The sequence below is a fragment of the Rhinolophus sinicus genome, chromosome 15 (assembly GCF_057876585.1).
Source record: "Rhinolophus sinicus isolate RSI-liver-muscle chromosome 15, RSI-T2T, whole genome shotgun sequence".
NCBI lineage: Eukaryota > Metazoa > Chordata > Mammalia > Chiroptera > Rhinolophidae > Rhinolophus > Rhinolophus sinicus.
The window spans coordinates 82,998,825-83,015,216 of record NC_142515.1 but is presented as its reverse complement, the minus strand read 5'-3'; the positions used below and the strand labels follow the sequence as shown (position 1 = coordinate 83,015,216).

Here is a 16,392-nt window from a genome sequence, read left to right as displayed (position 1 = left end):
AATGTCTGTGTGGTTTGCTGTTGTCCCCGGTTCTTCCTGCCCTGGCCACCCCATGAGTGCTGACATTTGTGTCAGTCGGCATTGCTTTTGTTTATGGTGTTTCCGCCTTCCTGTGTGTCCCTATGGACACATTAAGTTTGCCTTAACCCAGGTTTTAACCTTTGTTTTAAATATACTTTTCATGTTTATCCATGTAACAAAAGCAATTTCAAAAGTCAACCACCACTCTAGGGGCTAGGAGAACAGCATGGAATGCTGACTGATTCAGGAGTTGTTGAATAAAGCCAATTCATATCTTTAAAATTTACTCAGTTGAATTTTGGCTTTTCAGCTATGTTTATGTTGTTAAATACACATGCATCCACACTGGGTTCCCACTGTGTGGCCACAGTGACAGAAAAGTTCCAGAGTCAGAGAGGGCCCCTCATCCCCTTCGCATGGCTCACCATGACCTCAACAGTGTGGCAATTTGTCTTTGCGTGACCTTTGTGGGAAAGCAGTCCCCATGTGGCAGAGGGCAGTAGCTGCTGTGGACCAGCCCACAGCCATGGGCCCACCATCCCCCCCTCCCTCCATCTCCCTTCTGTTTCCCTTTTTGTAAAAAGCCACCTGCTCCATTGTTCAGAAGAGTGGCCTCCTTGCTCTGCTGTCCAACCTGAATGTGCACACACAATCCAGGAACAATGGCTGTGGGACCATTTGCCACCAGCCCTCGGAGACAGGTTTCGATGCAAAGCTCAGGGTCCAAGGGGGGCTCTTGCAGGCACTGCAGTAAAGGGCAGAGTTGGGACGCCCAGACCTGCTCGCACCTGGGGACACTGAGGCACACACGGAAGGGGCCGCCATGGGCCCCAGGAGTGTCTGCAGGTGGCTAGGAGCCTGCCAGCTGTTGGTGGAAGTAGAGGCCGAAGAGGCTGGAGAGCAGCTGGCTGGCGGCAGTCCACCAGATGAGGAAGGCTAGAACGCAGCGGAGGAAGAGGGGTGTAAGCAGGCCCCCCAGGGCCCCAGTGATCCGGGCCGCTGCCTGCTGGGCCTCGTCCTCCTTGGGGCCCGCTGGGCCATCAGGGGCGGCTGCCTGCACTGGGGACAGTGGGAGGGCTGGGCCCAGGCCCCAGGAGTAGCCACCTATGAGAAGAAAGGAGGAAGGGGTAGAGGGAGGGGAGGGGAGCCAAGGCCAGGGCTGCCTCAGGGGCCCCCCAGCCCACTTCTACCCCAAGAGGCAGCTTCCTCTCACCAAGTGTCTTGAGCAGCAGCGTGCAGTTGAGGGTGAGGATGAGAGGCGTCAGGTACTGCAGACTCACCACCGTCACGTAGCAGTAAACCCGCACCACCTGGGGGGCAAGGAGCCGCGGCAGTGACCCTCCAGGCTCGGGCTGACCCCAGGCCAGAGGGCCTGGCAGCCTCGCTCCGCACCCCAGCTTCCCTCGCCCATGGGCACCCGTACCCGCCGCTGGATCTCGCGGGCCTCGATGCGGCCGGCCTCCCGCCGCAGCTGCTCCACGCGGGACTTAGCTAAGCACAGGTAGGCCTGCAGGTGGGGCCGGGTCACTGCCAGGCGCAGCAGGCACAGCGCCACAAGCACCCAGAGGCGCAGTGAGTCAAAGGCCGAGTCTGAGAGACTGCGCGGGGGGAGGGGGGGGGGCTGGTGAGGCCACCCCAGCCTCAGGCTCTTCCCCTGGGCCCCACAGCTCCTTAACGGCTCCTCCCTGAGCCTCGGAGACAGGAATACACGGAGCTGGGGGCCCAGCCGCCCTCCCTCCCAGCCTCAGCCCCATACACACAGGGAGAAGGGCGTCTCCCCAAATGGCGCCTGATGCAGAAGGTCCCGCGCAATGGGCTTGGTCCAGAGCCACAGGATGAACAAGGGTGACAGGAAGCTGGTGTGCAGGAGGAACCTGGGTGCGAGGGCACGGCAGGGTGAGGCTTGGGCACCACCTACCATCCCCTCAGCCTGTCCCCTGAGCTTCCTAACCTCCCACGCACCCGGACCCCCACTTAACTGTAGCATGGGCCGGTCTTCTGACATCGTCAATGCATCCCGGTGGGTCTGGGCCAACCGCAGGCCTGGGAAGGTGAGGAAAGCGCCCAGCAGGGAGCCCAGGACTGCCAGCCCCACACGGATGGCCAGCTTGGCCAGAGGAAGCCTGGGAGAAGAGAGAGGTCCGCAGCCTGCCTGCAGCTCACAGCCTGCCCCTACCCCCTCTCCCTTTCCAGGACTCACGCCCAGTCCCAGCCCTGCATCTTCAGAAGTGGCTCCAAGTTCTGGGTCATACTGGCCAGGCCTGGGGAAGACAAGGAGAAGAGGGAGGTAGAGTAGACCCCTGGGGCCTCAGAGCCTACTGTGCACCGCTCCTTTGCTTCCCAGGTAGCGATACACCAATGGCGGCCAGGCCCCGTGCCAGGCATGAGGACCTGGTTACCTGCTCTGGTTACGTGTAGCTCTTTTTAAAGAACAGGAGAATGTGGTGGGCAGACCCTTGATTGAACCAGGGGACAAGGTGGGGGCGGGGGGAACACTGAATCTGAGCTTAGTGGATTATACCAGGAATCGGGGGACATGAGAAAATCAAAGTCCTGGGAAAATCCCTCAGTTCTGGCCCCCAGATTTTCCAGAGTAAAAGCAAGAAATATGAACTCACCACCATAGTCACCAAACACAGAAGGAAACAAATCACCACAGAGGAGAGTCAGCAGAAAAAAACCCAAAAGTTTAGACCACTGGGACTTCAGAAATTGGCATTATCAATTATATGTGAAATGACGGAGGAAAATAAAGCTGGAATCACAGAACAGGGAACACGAGACTACCTCAGATAACCAGGTAAATTTGCGAAGGAACCAATTAAGCTCTTCCATAATAGGAAAATACAACTATTGAAATAATAGGTTGTTAAACAGCATATTAGAAACAGCCATGAAGGAATTCATGAATTAGATCTGAAGATATCACTCAGATTCCAACTCAGAAAGATAAGAAGGTGGGGAATATGAAGGGAGATTGAGAGATGAGGACAGAATAGAAAGTCAGGTCAGAGCTCCAGAGGGAGACAGAGAGAATAAAGGGCAAGAGACACCGTAAGAGAATGGCTGAGAAATATGCAGGATAGGTGCCACCTGTAAAGTACATCAAACCAGGTAAAAACAAAGAAACCCATACCTAGACACATTGGTGAAACTGCAGAATATCAAAAACAAAGAGATGGCAAAGCAGCCAGGGAGTTAAGACAGATCACCTATAAAAGAAGGGCAATTAGGCCGGCAACAAATGTCAACAGTAACAACAGAAAAGGAACAAATAGAGTGAAAAAGTAAGATGGCAGAAACAAAACCAAATGTGTCTGTCATCACAATAAAGGTAAGCAGATTTAACTTCAAAGTTAAAGGACACAGGCTGTCAGACTTGATTGAAAATATCCAGATACATGATTTTGAGACACCTCAGCATGAGGTCGCCGGAAGGTTGAAAGAAAAGGGATGTTAAAAAGGCCTAACAAATGCTAATCAAAATAAAACTGAAAAGGCTCTATTATAACCAGACAAACTAGACTAAGACAGAAGTGTTATTAGAATCAGAAGGGGTCAATACATCATGATAAAACTGCCAATTCACCAGGAAGATGTAGCAGTTCTAAACTTGTAAACACCTTGTCAATTTGCCTCAAAATACAGAGGGTGCCAAAAAATTCTATACACATTTTAAGAAAGGAAAACTGTATTAAAATTGTAATACTCAATATAACTTGTATACCAATAACAAAAGATGAATACAAGTCATGTTTGTTTTTTTTCTAAATCTTTTATTTATTTTAAGTGTGTTTTTCCAGGACCCATCAGCTCCAAATCAATCTAGTTGTGGAGGGCGCAGCTCACAGTGGCCCATGTGGGGATCGAACCGGCAACCTTGTTGTTAAAGAGCACCGCCCTCTAACCAACTGAGCTAACCGGCTGTCCCAACAAGTCACGTTTAACTTTTGCAATTACAAGAGGTGTTCAAAGTGGTTACCATCAGTATCTAGACACTTCTGATGACGGTGAACTACTGCTTGAGCAATGTTGACCAAAGTGCCCACTTGCATACACTTTTTTGGCACCCTCTGTATACAAAGAAAACAATGACAGAACGACCTGGAGAAACTGAGACCTCTATCCCAGAGGGAGATTGACCCTTTAGTGACAAGAAGTTAGGAAAGATGGAGATTTGAATTTATTGAACATAGACAGGCAGTGAAGAACACATGGACCAGTCACAAAAACCAAGCACACTGTAGGCCATAAGGCAAGTCTTAAGGAATATTAAAGAACGTATTTCAAGTAGACCATCGTCTGTAACCATGGTATAATTAAGCTAGAAATAAGAATTTTATTAAAGTTCCACATTTGAAGTTTTTAAAAAGGGTTTAAAAACAAATCACAAGGGCCGGCCCGGTGGCTCAGGCGGTTAGAGCTCCGTGCTCCTAACTCCAAAGGCTGCCGGTTCGATTCCCACATGGGCCAGTGGGCTCTCAACCACAAGGTTGCCATTTCAATTCCTCGACTCCCACAAGGGATGGTGGGCTGTGCCCCCTGCAACCAGCAATGGCAACTGGACCTGGAGCTGAGCTGCGCCCTCCACAACTAAGACTGAAAGGACAACTTGAAGCTGAATGGCACCCTCCACAACTAAGATCGAAAGGACGACAACTTGACTTGGAAAAAAGTCCTGGAAGTACACACTGTTCCCCAATAAAGTCCTGTTCCCCTTCCCCAATAAAATCTTTTTTTTGGAAAAAAAAAAAGGTCAAAATGGTCAATTTAAATAAATAAATAAATAAATAATAAAAAGAAATTACAATAGAAACAGTGAAATACCCAGAACTGCATGATAATGAAAATACAAGTCAAAACTCAGAGGTGGACAAAAGTGGAACTTAGAAAATATTCATAGCCTTAAATACTATAAATGATAGCAATAAAAAGAGGCTGAAAATTCATGAGTTAAGTAGCACCTCAGAAATTGGAAAGGAGAAAAGAACCCTACCAGAGCACTAATCTAAAATCCAGAGGTCCCAGGGCAGCCGGTTAGTTCAGTTGCTTAGAGTGCGGTGCCCTTAACAACAAGGTTGCAGGTTCGATCCCCATATGGGCCACTGTGAGCTGCGCCCTCCACATCTACTGAAACAACTACTTGACTTGGAGCTGATGGGTCCTGGAAAAAAACTTAAATAAAAGTTTTTATAAATAAATAAATACATAAAATCCAGAGGTCCCAGCCACACAAAAGGGGAAAGATCGGAAAGGATGAAAGAAAACCAAACAGAATCCACAATTCACTAAAAATGCAATTGTTTAGCAAGGTTATTCCATGGAAAACACTCAACATGATCCCCACTCATAACACAAAAGTGAACTCCCAGGAGTTTAAGTGCTTGGTGAAACTTTAACTATTGTGGAAAAAAATGTAAAATCTCTTTGTGATCATAGGGAAAAGAAGGGAAGGGAATTCTCCAAGATAAAAATCACCTAAAATAACAAACTTCTGTTCTTCAACAGACACCAGAAGTGATGGCTGCAACTATGTTCAAAGGCTCAGCCAAAAATAGTGGTGTGTGTGTGTGTGTGTGTGTGTGTGTGTGTGTGTGTAGAGAGAAAATAGTGCACATGTGGTTAAATGAATCTAGGTCAAGGGTATATGAGGTCATTAGAGGACTTACCCAACTTATCTGTAGATTCATAATTTTTCAAAATAAAATGTTTAGTGAAAAACTTTTTAAAGAAAAAAAATACCACAAAGAGTAAAAAGACACCACAGATTGAAAATTTAATCACTTCCAAGATACACATATTTTTTCACACTTTAACTTCTTTAAAATTAGGATACATATACCAATTGATAGCATGCAGTAGTTTAACAGTGCTTATCTTTTTTCGGTGGTTCATGAAATAATAATGGTAGGATTAAGTATGCGCCACACAAAGAACAAAGGATCATTATCCATTATATAAAGAAACTCTATAAATCAACAAGAAAAAAAAAGACAAACAAAAGCTTTACAACATTGGACTTGACAACAATTTCGTGGATATGACACCAAAGGCAACAGGCAACAAGAAAAAATAGACAAACTGAACTCACGAAATTTTTTTTTTTAAATTGTGCGTTAAAAGATACTATCAGTAGAGTAAAAAGGCAACCCATAGAATGGGAGAAAATATTTGCAAATCATATATATTTGGTAAGGGGTTACTATCCGGAATGTATACGGAACTCCTCAAATTCAACAACAAAGAAACAAACAACCCAATTCAGAGATGGGCAAAAGACTTGAACATCTTTCCAAAGAAGACATCCAACTGGCAATAAGTACAAGAGAAAATATTCAACATCACTAATCATTAGGGAAATGCAAGTTAAAACCACAATGAGATACTACCTCACACCCACTAAGATAGCTCCTATAAAAAGAAAAAGGGAAGGAAGGAAGGAAGGAAGGAAGGAAGGAAGGAAGGAAGGAAGGAAGGAAGGAAGGAAGGAAGGAAGGAAGGAAGGAAGGAAGGAAGGAGAAAGAAAGAAAGAAAGAAAGAAAGAAAGAAAGAAAGAAAGAAAGAAAGAAAGAAAGAAAGAAAGAGAAAGAAAGAAAGAAAGAAAGAAAAATAATAATAAGTACTGGTGAGGAGGTAGAGAAATTGGACCCCTTGTGCGCTGCTGGTGGGAATGTAAAATGCAGCCGCTGTGGAAAACAGTATGGTGGTTTAAATTAAACATAATATTACCACATGGTCCAGGAATTCCACTTCTGGGCATATACCCAAAAGAATTAAAAGCAGGGTCTCAAAGAGATATCTATACACCCAGGTTCATAGCAACATCACAAGAGCTAAACCGTGGAAACAATGTAAGCGTCCTTTGACAGTTGAATGGAGAAGCAAAATGTGGTCCATCTATACAATGGAATAATATTTAGCCTTAAAAAGGAAGGACACTCTGCTCAGGGAACCAAGCCAGTCACAAAAGGACAAATACTGTATGATCCCACTCGTATGAGGTCCCTGGAGGAGTCAGATTCATAGCGACAAAGTGGAATGCTGGGGACTAGGGGAGCAGGATGGCAGTTAGTGTTTACTAGAGATAGAGTTTCAGTTCCAAGATTCCAAGATGAAAAGTTCCATGGATGGTGGTGACAGTTGCACAACATGATGAATGAACTTAACACCACTGAACTGTACACTTAGAACTGGTTAAAATGGTAAATTTTACATGATGTGTATTTTACCACAATAAATTTTTTTTTAAGAAACACATACAATTGAAAGAAAAATGAAACAATATGAAAAGACTTTTGACAGAAGAGGAAACGTGAATCACGAATAAACAGGAGAAGATGCTCAGACTCCCAGGTAACCAGTGAAATGCACATAAGACCACAACAGGCATCACTCTACACTGCTAGGCTGGTACCATGGATTGCAAGTCATTTAAAACATACTGTCCCCCTGGGAGTTTGGTATGGTCACCACCCAACCTTATAAGCAGGGAGGCCGAGGCAGGGGGCCAGTTGTGACCTTGCCCACACCCACCTGCCATGTGGCCAGGACTCAGTGGGCAGGCTGAGCACTGAGTCCACGGTCTGAACCCCAGGCTACGTGGCTGGTGGATGTGCTGGGAGAACTGCTCTGAAAATGCTAAGGCACTATCTCCTAAAGGTGAACATGTCCCCATGGTCCCCAAGTCTGTGCCCAAAAGAAATGCCTGCCCGCGTGTACGAGGAAACACATACAAGAATGTTCCCTGTAGCAGATGTGAAAAAGCTAAAATCTGCAAACCAACTAAATGTCCATCAACAGGAGAATGGGCAACGAGTAGTTTCATCCCATCATACATGGTGACAAGAAATGAACTAAAGGCACCCAGGCCAACATGCTGACAATATCAGAGAGACAGAAAAGCACAGCTGGAAGACTGCACATTGCAAAATTGAATAAATTATTTAGGGACAGAAATGTACATGATGAAACTTTTTTGAAAAGGCAAAGGAATGATCAACACAAAGTGTGAGAGACTGGTTAGGGCTGGGAGTGGGGGGGGAGGCGGTGGGATTGGGAGCCGTGCCAGGGACACGTAGGAGCACTGGGAATGTTCCAGTTCTTATTTGAGAAGTGGGTTCATGGGGGTTTACATTATTATTTCGCTTTGTAATTTACATATATGTTCTTCTATGTATATTAAACATATAATTTTAAAAATAGAAAAGCAGGGAGAATTGGTGAAGATAAAGCTCCAGGAATCAACAGGGCCATGTGAGCCATAATGACGATTTTGGTCTTTATCCAAAGACCATTTGAGTCTGGTGTCAGGCAGAGAAGTGAAGTGATCCAAATTATGTTTTTAAAAGATCAAAGAATAGACAAAGTCAAAAGAAAAATGAGAAACTAAGAAAAAATATTTGCAACTCCTATCACACACAAAGGCTAATTTCCTTAATATATAAAGAGCTCCTACAAATCAATAAAAGGATCAACAACCCAGTACAAAACTGGGCAAAAGAACAAATCTTTTCTGGAAGGGAAATAGAAATAGCTCTTCAGCATATGAGAAAATGCTCAACCTCACTTATATTTTCACCCATCAGATCACCCAAGATGAAAAGGTATGAGGAAACACATTGGAGAGGGTGTGAGAAAACAGGCATGTTCATAGGCACCTTTTCCCCGACAGGCGATTTGCAACCTTCTCAAAATTACAATGTACTCTGTTGCACAGGGCCACAGGCACAAAGCGATTCCCATGCAACAGTGTTATAGAACAACATGGTTTTGTTCAACACTTCATAGCAAGAGACTTAGATGTCCATAAATAGGGGCCTGGTTAAATAATCATAGAACACCTATAACATGAAATACCATGTAACTGTCACAAGAAACGAATCCATACGTAGAATCAAGGGACAAGCTCCAATACTTAATTGTTTTTAAGGGAAAAAGACAAGGTGTAGAGATATATACACCACTGTTTTATGTGAATCAGGAAAAGTGGCACCTAGGTTTTCTCTGGGGGGGAGAAGCAGTGTGGAAGGGTGACTCTCACTCCATAGCCTCTTATATTTTGTGAATTTTCTACCATTTACCTATGTCCTCCCACAAATCAAATTAAAAATAGGTAAATATTAAATCACTCTGCCCACTGGGGAGAGGTAGAGGGGAACAGAAGTGCCTTTGAGAAGAGCTACAGCCCCAGGCATCTGTCATCGATAGTGTGAAAGATGTCCCCTCATCCCCAGAGCACAAGGGGGAGCCGAGGGTGGCAGAAACCCATGGAGACTGCGGGGGGGGGGGGGGGGGGGGGGCAGGATTCCCCTCCTTCACCTACTATGTGCCGATGGGACAATTAAACCCCACACTTGCTGCCATACACAAGGGGGTGATGGAGGTGTCTACCCCACACCCGATGCACGTACCTGGCTCCAGGCCCAGCTCGAGGGTCTCCTCAGGCACCACCTGAACCAGCATGGCCAGGAGCAGGAAGAGGAAGGCAAAGGTGAGGCACACGGAGCGCTCACCCCCCTCCTTGGCACTGAAGTACAGCTGGGTCACCGTCAGGAACACCTTGCTGGGGGCAGAGCTAAGGAGGCCCCCAGGCCTGCAGTGCCCTTGCCCACTCCAACCCCCCAGCCAGTGACACCCCAAATCCAGAGCACAATCACCAGGTTTCGGGTTTGGGGTGCTGGGGAGCAGGGGAGTGACCGAGGAGAAGAGTGAGCTGCTGAAAAGGCCCCGAAACAGGCGGGAATGCTGCCCATGCCCGTCAGCAGCATGGGGCCGTGCGCATGGCAGGCGCAGCTGGCACAGGCCGCCAGCTCGGCTCATCACTCCCTGTGGCCAGTTAGAAATGGCCGCCAAGTCAGTCCCTCAGGAGGGCCCACCTCCCCGACCCACCTGCCCCCCAGCTGCACTCACAGCACCTTTCTTGGAAAAACTGTCAGATACAAGGGCTGTCTCCCCAATCTGTCCTGAAAAGATCTGGGGATTTTCACGAACAGGGTGGACCCCAAGATGGGCTTCCCTTCTTCCCAAGACTACTCCACAATGACATTTTCTCCTACTTGAGCCCCCAAAGTCACGGGTTCACCTCTACTCTCTGTGCAGCTTAATAAAAAGATTGCTGAGGCATCCCCTTTGCAGCCCCTGCATCTGGGCGGGCCTAGTGACTTGCTTTGACCGAAGGGATGGACAGGGATGGGTGGCTTGTGTAAGGGCTCAGGAGACCTGCAGAACCCCATCTGCCTTGCTGCTTTCTGCAGCTGCGATGGAGGAGCTTGGCCAGCCTGCTGGAAGGGGGCCTACAGGGACCAGAGCTGAGGCCACCCAGTGGATCCCGGCCGAGGACAGCAAATGCAATAGCCACTGCTTGACCCCCTCCCAGGGCTGCGGAGTCTGTGGCACAACAGTCGATAACTGATTACGGATTTAGGGGGTAAAGGGATCCTTGGTCAGGCTCCCACGTGCCTCCTGCCTGCCCTGCCCAGACCGGAAGGATACAGGGAAAAAGCAACGGTGAGAAGGCACCAGAACACGGCGATATTGGTCTCTCTGGCCGGGCCCAGCACATAGTAGTAGGCCTCTGTGAAGAGGTACACACCGCCCGCGTACACGGCAAAGTCCACGAACCACTGGTACTCCAGGAAGAAGCGCAGAACTGCAGGCCACACTGCTCAGCCTGGGGCCCCCGGCTCGGGGCCTCCCCCACCTCCCCACCCTGCCAGGGCGCCGGGACCCACTGGGCTGTTACCGAGGGCATCCATGGCTGTGAGGGGGCAGGTCTCCAGTTGGAAAGGGGCATCTCGGGGCACACAGAAAGGCTTCTCTTCACTACAGCCATTGGCCCACCTGGCAGGGGGTGGGGGGAATCTGAGCAGCATTCTTCCCTTTCCTCTCCCCAGTGCAGCCCACCTCTCCCCACCCCGGCCTGGGGGGCTCAGCTTGCCACGCTGAGCACACAAGAGCTGGTCTGGGAGGTGCCTTCTCCCCCAGGATGGGTGTCCTCTGCACACCATTGTGTAGGTACCACAGCAAACATCCAGTGAGCCTCCCATGCCAACCGGAGGCAGCCCGTGCATGACGGTGGCCATCATTCATCCTGGTGTGTGCCCAATTCTCCTCTATGCCCAGAGTGGGGCCTGAGAGTGGGAAAAGCAGGCCCTGTGCCCCTGCAGCCTCCCCTATGGGGGCTCACTCACCGTTCCCTCTTGCCTCTGGGCCTCTGCTTCCCTGCCAGGGCCCGAAGCTCTTCCTCAGAAGGGTGCTTGTATCGGAAGAGACTAAGGGCAAAGACAGGCAGTCAGGAAAGCTCAGGCATGGGGGCTGGGGGCAAGGCAGTGAACCCCAAAACCCAGGACTAGAGTCACAGGGAGGGCTGGGCCCCCCTAAATGCCTGGTGACAGGAGGGGCAGGGACCATGAAGGCCAGGGGGAAGGCCCGGGAGGTGTGCGGGGGTCCTGGACACCCCTGAATCTGCTGGCTAACTCTCCTAGCGGAGCAGGCATGCACTGTCCTGGGGAGAGACGGTAGTTTCCACCTGATCTCAGAAAGGGTCTGAGACCCAAACAGGGATAAAAAGCACCTCGGGGGAAACATCTCCAGCAAGAGTAGGGTCGAAGGGGGGCTGGAGTGGGGGAAGCCGCTGCTCTTCGGAGTGAGGGAAGCCGCTGCTCTTCGGAGTGAGGAGATGGTCTCATGTGTGTACGTCTGTCAGAACTGATCCAACTGTGCGCTTCCAGTGCATGCAGTTGACAGCACATAAACCACATCTCAATAAAGTTGTTTCAACTTCTGCACAGGGCATGAGGTGGGTCTGGGGGTGGGGCCAGAGGGCGGGGCTCCTCCCACAGCCAGGAGGGGGTGCCGCTCACCTGCCATTGCAGAGCAGCCAGCGTGCAAAGGAGCAGTGCGGTGCCAGCCTGTGCATGAGGGTGGCAGTGAGCAGGGTCACCACCAGCTGCACTCCAAGGACCGCCTAGGGGAGGGGACATGATGGGCAGTCCCTGCCAGAGGGTCACAAGATCCCTCCTTCTGAACCCAGCTATTTATAGAGATGCAGGGCGAGGTGGGGCAGGGCGGCCTCCTTTGCCTCCAGCTGCATCTTGGAGGACTGGCGTGAGCTTAGGCCCAACCCTGGGAGCCCCTGCTGAGCAGGGAACCCCGACCTGGCTGGGGTGGGGAGGGGGTGCAGAGCACGTGCTGGAGCAGAAAGGGTTCACTTCCAGCCTCTGCCATGGATTTCAGGTATTAATCTCCCCAAACGTCGGTTTCCTCATCTGGAAATGGGGTGCTTCCTATTTTGTTTCACAGACTCTCACAACTGTCTCCAGAACCTCCAATGACCCCGGTGCACCCAGTGAAAGCGGCTCCTCTCCCACCATCGTCCCAGCCTCACAGCGGCGGTCTCAGGCCAGCTTCTGGCTTAAACATTCACCCTGGTGGTCCCATCTTAAATGATCCGTTGGCTGCGTCACCCTCTCTTCCTCTCCCTCCTTTTGTCCTCAACCTCCTCACGCCACTACCTGTTTCGGTGTAAAGACTTAGACATGTGAGTGGGATGACTTGTTTTTCATTAGGAATTTTCTCACCAAGTTCTATGCAACAACCTTTTTAACGATAATTCATAACACATTTTCACATATTTGTTTAAAAATGTTTTAGGAGAAATGTTTGTAGCAAATACCAATTTGCTATCAGTAATCATATAATTATGTAAAATTATGTGCTCAGAAGACCTCTCTAGTAGTATTATGGTATTGTAATGAACAAGTAAAATGAAATAAAGATCAATATGAATTATTAAAATCCTTTAATCAGGCAAAAATAAGATACCTTTAAAAGGAAAAGCTCTAGTGGAATGGATATCGGGTCTAGCTTGCGGAATGACTGCTGAAAAATCCATCATTAAAATAACTGACTCATAGGATATTTTCTCTATGACTGTGACTTGTAAACTGAAACCAGAGCATTTTTTTCAGTATTGTTGGGGTGTCATCTTTCTGATCTCTAAATCTCACTAACCTCCTAGTCTCACTGCTCACCCTCCCCCCACCAAGTGCCGACTGGCAGGTGGGCACTAATGACCACTGCATTGTCAGGACGGTGGGCACCCTCAAGCTCAGTGGGCAGGGCCTTTCCTGGCCTCGCCCTTCCTCCTAGGACCCCTCCTCTGCTCCTTGGGGAGGAGGGCAGCATCTCCCACCAGCACTTACCAGCGGGCACCAAATTTCAGAGCCTCTGAGTACCCCGCCTGCTTTTCTCTTCCCTCTGAGGTCTCTCTCCTGTGACCCCATCCCTTGCCAACCAACCCGGCCCAGCACAACCGCAAAGGACCCCAACACAGCTGCCTCTCCAGCCTGGACCTCTCTCCAAGCTCGCAGACCCTGCTTCCCCAGGCCCTTCCCATCACTCCAGCAGACACAGCACTAGGCTTCTCCAGGAGGTGCCGGTCACAGCCTGCAGGGCCGGCAGGCCCAACTCAAGACCCTCCACCTCACTGCCTGGCTCTCCCCGCGGCCATCCCTGCATCCAACCACTCAAGTCTCCCAGACCTCATCCATCGCTGACCCCATCACCCTTCGATACCTCCCGGGGAGGGGGCCCATGGTTCAAACTGTGGTCCCAGCACATAGGACAGGAAGAACTGGGAAGAGGGAAGGAGGGAGGGAGGAAGGGATGGGAAGGAGGGAAGAAAGACATGTGTCCTCCACCTAAGGCCCCGCAGTCCAGGGGGTTCTCATGCCCCGCCCCTAGCAACATCCAGTCTCGGGTCCGCGCTCTGCAGATCTCCACAGATCTTCTGGAGCTTCCCATTCGCCCACTCCTTCCCTTGCTCAGAGCCTTTCTCTGGATCTTTCCTCCATCTCCTTCCGAGAGCCCTTCTGCCACACCGCGCACAGCGTCCCACACCCAGCCTGGAACGACGCCCCCTTTCAAGCACCCCCTCTACTAATATTCTCACTTCAGGCCCACCTCCAACAACCCCTCCTCGGGGACACACACCCCTGTCCCTGGCAGAGTCAGACTGCCTTCTGGGCCCCTCCAGCCTATGTCTCCCTCGGCCGAGTCGGAACACCTGGGGGCTGGAGGTACCGGCCCTCGCCAGGCATGAGCCTGGCGCACAGGGGCCAGGCTAAGTTTGAAGAACAAACTCAGTGGTTTGCACACGGAGCCTCGAGAGACCTGAGGATTCCAACTATGCCGTCTCCAATTCTGGGACCCCCGCTCGCCCCGAGGCCACCCAGATCCCCTCAGAGGGCCTGGCCCCTCCTCTCAGGGCCATCCTTGGCCCCTCTGCACACCCCGGTACCCGCAGGGACTCCCGAAGCACCCGTCTGCGCGGCCTCCACGCTCCCGTAGGACTGGGCCCCAGCAGGACCCCAGACCTCCCTCGCGGGGTTCCGAACGTGCTTGGGTCCCCAGTCCCTTCGGCGGTACCATGACCCCTCGGCGGGACCCCAGGGCTCTAGAAAGTAGGGCCCCCAGAACACTCAGGGGCTTTCAGTCCCCTCGGCACGACCCTCGACCCCTTCATAGGTCCCGCAGCCAGATGCTGACCCCAGAGATGGAGACACGGCCCTCTGCACGATCCAGAGTCCCTCAGAGCCCCCAGTCCCTACAAAGGGACCCCTGTCCTTTCGGTGTCTCCCTGGACCTTCTCGGCGGGACCCTGGGCCCATCATGACCCCCACGCCTCAGAACGCTCGCTTACCATTTTGCCCGCGGGAGCTCGGTGGGAGAAGCCTGGGGCCCCGGCTCAGGGAACTTTATAGGAACTCGACCAATCAGAGCCAGACTCTGGTCTGACAAGCAGCCCTTGTGACCAATCACCAGGCTTGGATCCGGGGCACATCACAAGGGACTGCTCGCATTGAATGCCGGAAGTTGTAGTTCGAAGACGCCCGACTTGCTCATACAGGGGTTGAATCAGGACTTTATCAGGGACACCTGTGTGGCCGCCCTCTCTGAGGCTCAGTGTCCTCATCTGCACCTGTCTAACAGGTCTGCGGCCAATACATTCATTCACGCACTATCTCCCGAGAGACACTTTTGAGCATTCAAGAACATTCAATGTCTCCCACTGACTATACTCCCAAGTTCTGGGACAGAATTCAGACCCCTCTTCCTGATTTCAATCTGCCGCCAGCACTATTGTGCACACTGTAGTGCAGCTCGCCACCAGCCACTCTATCTCATACCTCCAGGCCTCTGCAAATGCTGTCTTCCGTCTTGGAATGCCTCCTTTCTTTCTCAATCTTTTTCATAAGGCAAAAGCTCAATTCATCTCTATCAGGCAGGTCTATGGTTGTGAACTACACCAAAAAAAAGAAAAAAAAGAATCCAACTCCAATGGGCTCCAGCAAAAAAGGGACATTTTGGAATCGCAACACAAAACTAAAAGTGTATCAGCGCCAGGCATGTTTGGATCAACGACCAAATGTCAGCTTCAGAAAACTGATGTTTTCTGTTTCTAGGCTTGGAGGTAAGAGCTCCTAGCATAGGTGCCTAAGTTTTGCTATCTGTGTGTCTATGAAAGTGTGTCTGCATGAGTGTGGACATATATGTGTATGTGACAATGTCTTGAGGGTCTTTATGGGGGTGGTACCTGAGAGTAGGGCCTATGTAGTTGATTGCCTCCTCCCGTGGGTGATTTTGTCTTTGTTTATGGGCACATGTGGATGTCTGTTTGCAGGGGCTTCACTGTTTGTCACTTTGGTCCTCTGAACTCAAGAGTGTCCCCTTGAAAGAGGATGGATGAGAGTGGCAGTGAGGGTCACTGGGATTCCCTAGGACCTACACGGGGGTCATGACATGCCCCTCATGGCCAGGGCATACCTGTGGGATCCAGGGAAGATGGGATATGGGGAAGGTGTCAGAGAAGAGGGAACAAGAAAGAAAAGGCAAGGGGCTGGGGGGATTTGCTGCAGGCTCACTGCATACCAGGCTGGGAGTGGGGAGCACTCACTCATGTGCTTCCTTCAGCAGGCCAGGGTGGCAGGACAGTTGTCTCCATTTCATTGATGGCCCTGAGAGGCCCGATCTCTCCTTCTACCTGAGCTCTCCCCTGGGCACCTAGTAGCTCCTGAGTCCGGTGTCAGAGTGCCCTACGTGGTGCATCACAGCCTGGGCCCGGCGCTCCCAATCTTCCTGAGCCGTCTTTCCACCCTCCTGGTGCTTATGCACAAACCCTGGAGTTGGCCTTGATGCCTGTCTCACCCCACACCTGATCTGTCAGTTCCTCCTGATGGCTCCACTTTCCAACTGTAACCACACACACCCTGGCCTCTCTCCCTTCACAACCTCTGCCCAGTCCAGCCTCTACCATCTTTTGCTTGCAGTCCCCTCCTCCTCTGGCTTCCAGCCCGTCTCCCACCCCATCCC

At 50.5% G+C, this 16,392-nt stretch overlaps 1 protein-coding gene across 3 annotated transcripts; it reads right to left on the bottom strand.

The window, feature by feature from the left end:
* Nucleotides 1-288: 288 nt before the first annotated feature.
* Nucleotides 289-14,822, bottom strand: TMEM161A (transmembrane protein 161A). 3 transcript variants are annotated; one of them, XM_019737016.3, is made up of 12 exons: nt 14,723-14,822; nt 11,883-11,986; nt 11,211-11,291; nt 10,763-10,860; nt 10,513-10,669; nt 9,432-9,583; nt 2,222-2,282; nt 2,001-2,144; nt 1,782-1,895; nt 1,445-1,619; nt 1,235-1,331; nt 289-1,125 (listed from the first exon to the last, which is right to left on the bottom strand). In XM_019737016.3, exons 1-12 carry the CDS (start codon nt 14,723-14,725, stop codon nt 872-874), a joined length of 1,440 nt encoding a protein of 479 aa, XP_019592575.1. In that variant the 5' UTR covers nt 14,726-14,822; the 3' UTR covers nt 289-871. The 3 variants fall into 3 exon arrangements, with proteins under 3 accessions (XP_019592575.1, XP_019592576.1, XP_088648492.1); XM_019737017.3 differs by lacking the exon at nt 14,723-14,822 and adding an exon at nt 14,569-14,695; XM_088792366.1 differs by lacking the exon at nt 14,723-14,822 and adding an exon at nt 13,224-13,414 and having other exon boundaries at nt 318-1,125.
* Between the last annotated feature and the right edge of the window lie 1,570 nt (nt 14,823-16,392).

Coding starts and splice junctions, on each gene's coding strand:
- TMEM161A (XM_088792366.1), bottom strand. CDS start 13,304: ATGGGGTCACAGGAGAGAGACCTCAGAGGGAAGAGAAAAGCAGGCGGG. Junction 11,987..13,223: donor CTGAAATTTGGTGCCCGCTG/GTAAGTGCTGGT, acceptor CCCCTCCCCTAG/GCGGTCCTTGGAGTGCAGCT. Junction 10,861..11,210: donor CCCAGAGGCAAGAGGGAACG/GTGAGTGAGCCC, acceptor ACCCCCTGCCAG/GTGGGCCAATGGCTGTAGTG.